At 57.2% G+C, this 1,129-nt stretch overlaps 1 protein-coding gene across 1 annotated transcript in view; it reads right to left on the reverse strand.

Annotated features, from left to right (window-relative positions):
- LOC108803342 (cytochrome b-c1 complex subunit 6, mitochondrial) overlaps positions 1-160 on the reverse strand; it is a gene marked incomplete at its 3' end in the record, with an annotated part of 1,521 nt that extends 1,361 nt beyond the window's left edge. The window contains exon 1 of the mRNA XM_018575189.1: positions 28-160. Within this exon, the coding sequence (XP_018430691.1) occupies positions 28-72 (45 nt within the window). The remainder of the gene's footprint in view (positions 1-27) is intronic.
- Positions 161-1,129: the final 969 nt, after the last annotated feature.

Consider the following 1,129-nt stretch of genomic DNA (forward strand, 5'->3'; position numbering starts at 1 on the left):
AAGCCGGGCCTGTCTCACCTGCTCTGCCTCCTCGGGCTCTCCGGCCAGAACCTTCTCCATCTCTAGCACCATCTTCACCCGCCGCAGTGTGGAAGGACGAGAGGGGTCACGGCACGGAAATGACGTCACCACGCTGCGTCCCGCCGTCCTCTCATCTTCCCTAAGACCGCCCCGCCCACTCACCATCTTTCCGAAGACTGCCCCGCCCACTCACCATCTTCCTGGGGACCGATCCTCCTACTGAGTCTCCATCCCCGAACTATAGGGGGCGTGGTCATACAGCACAGGGGAGGTGTTTGCCTGGAGGGGAGGGGCTAATTAGGAAGCTTAGTGTAAAGGAAAGACAGAAACAGAGCGGTACAAGGTGTACAGGGGGGAGTGGACTATCAAGTGTAGGGGCGGGGTCTGACAATAGTGAAGGAACAGAATGTGTGTGGGCGGGGTCGGGCAGTAGTAGGCAGCAAGTGGGAGGAGATTTTTATCAGGGTTGGGGCGGGGTATAAGGAGAAGAGGGCGGTACAGGAAGGCGGTACAGGAGGGTGTGGGGGACTCTATCAGTATAGGGGCCGCGCTGAGACATAATAAAGCAGGTACAAGGTACAAAGAGCGGCGCGGGGGATGGGCTCTATCAGTGTAGGGGCGGGGTCAGGCAATAATAAAGCCCGTATAAGGTGTAGAAGTAGGCGGTTTAGGGGCGTGTCCACCACAAGTACTGAGGCTCCGCCCCCAGGTCAAAGTCTGTTGTAGCGGAGCTGTACCGGTCGGTCGGACAATGGCGGATGATCCCCGGTCGGTGGTCGCGTTGCTGGTCGGTGGTACCGGATGTGCAGTGCTCCTGGTGATCCGCTGGCTGAATGGGAGGAGGATCCAACAGAGGATGGAGATGACCCGGCAGAGGAGGGAGCGAGCCCTGCAGAGGATGGAGATATCGGCCAATCGGATCTCACAGCAGGTTGTCCTTGTGATATTATTGGTCACGTGGTGTTTATGTGTGCAGTGTGCAGGCTCTTGTAGTATCCTGTGTACTGAATGTCATGTTCATCCAGGGGGCGGAGCCAATGATTAACTGTCACTGTGCAGCAGTCATGTGATGGAGGTTGCCATTGTGTCCAGGAAGTGGGAAATCTCC

Source organism: Nanorana parkeri, unplaced genomic scaffold (assembly GCF_000935625.1).
Source record: "Nanorana parkeri isolate BGI_ZX_2015 unplaced genomic scaffold, ASM93562v1 scaffold3618, whole genome shotgun sequence".
NCBI lineage: Eukaryota > Metazoa > Chordata > Amphibia > Anura > Dicroglossidae > Nanorana > Nanorana parkeri.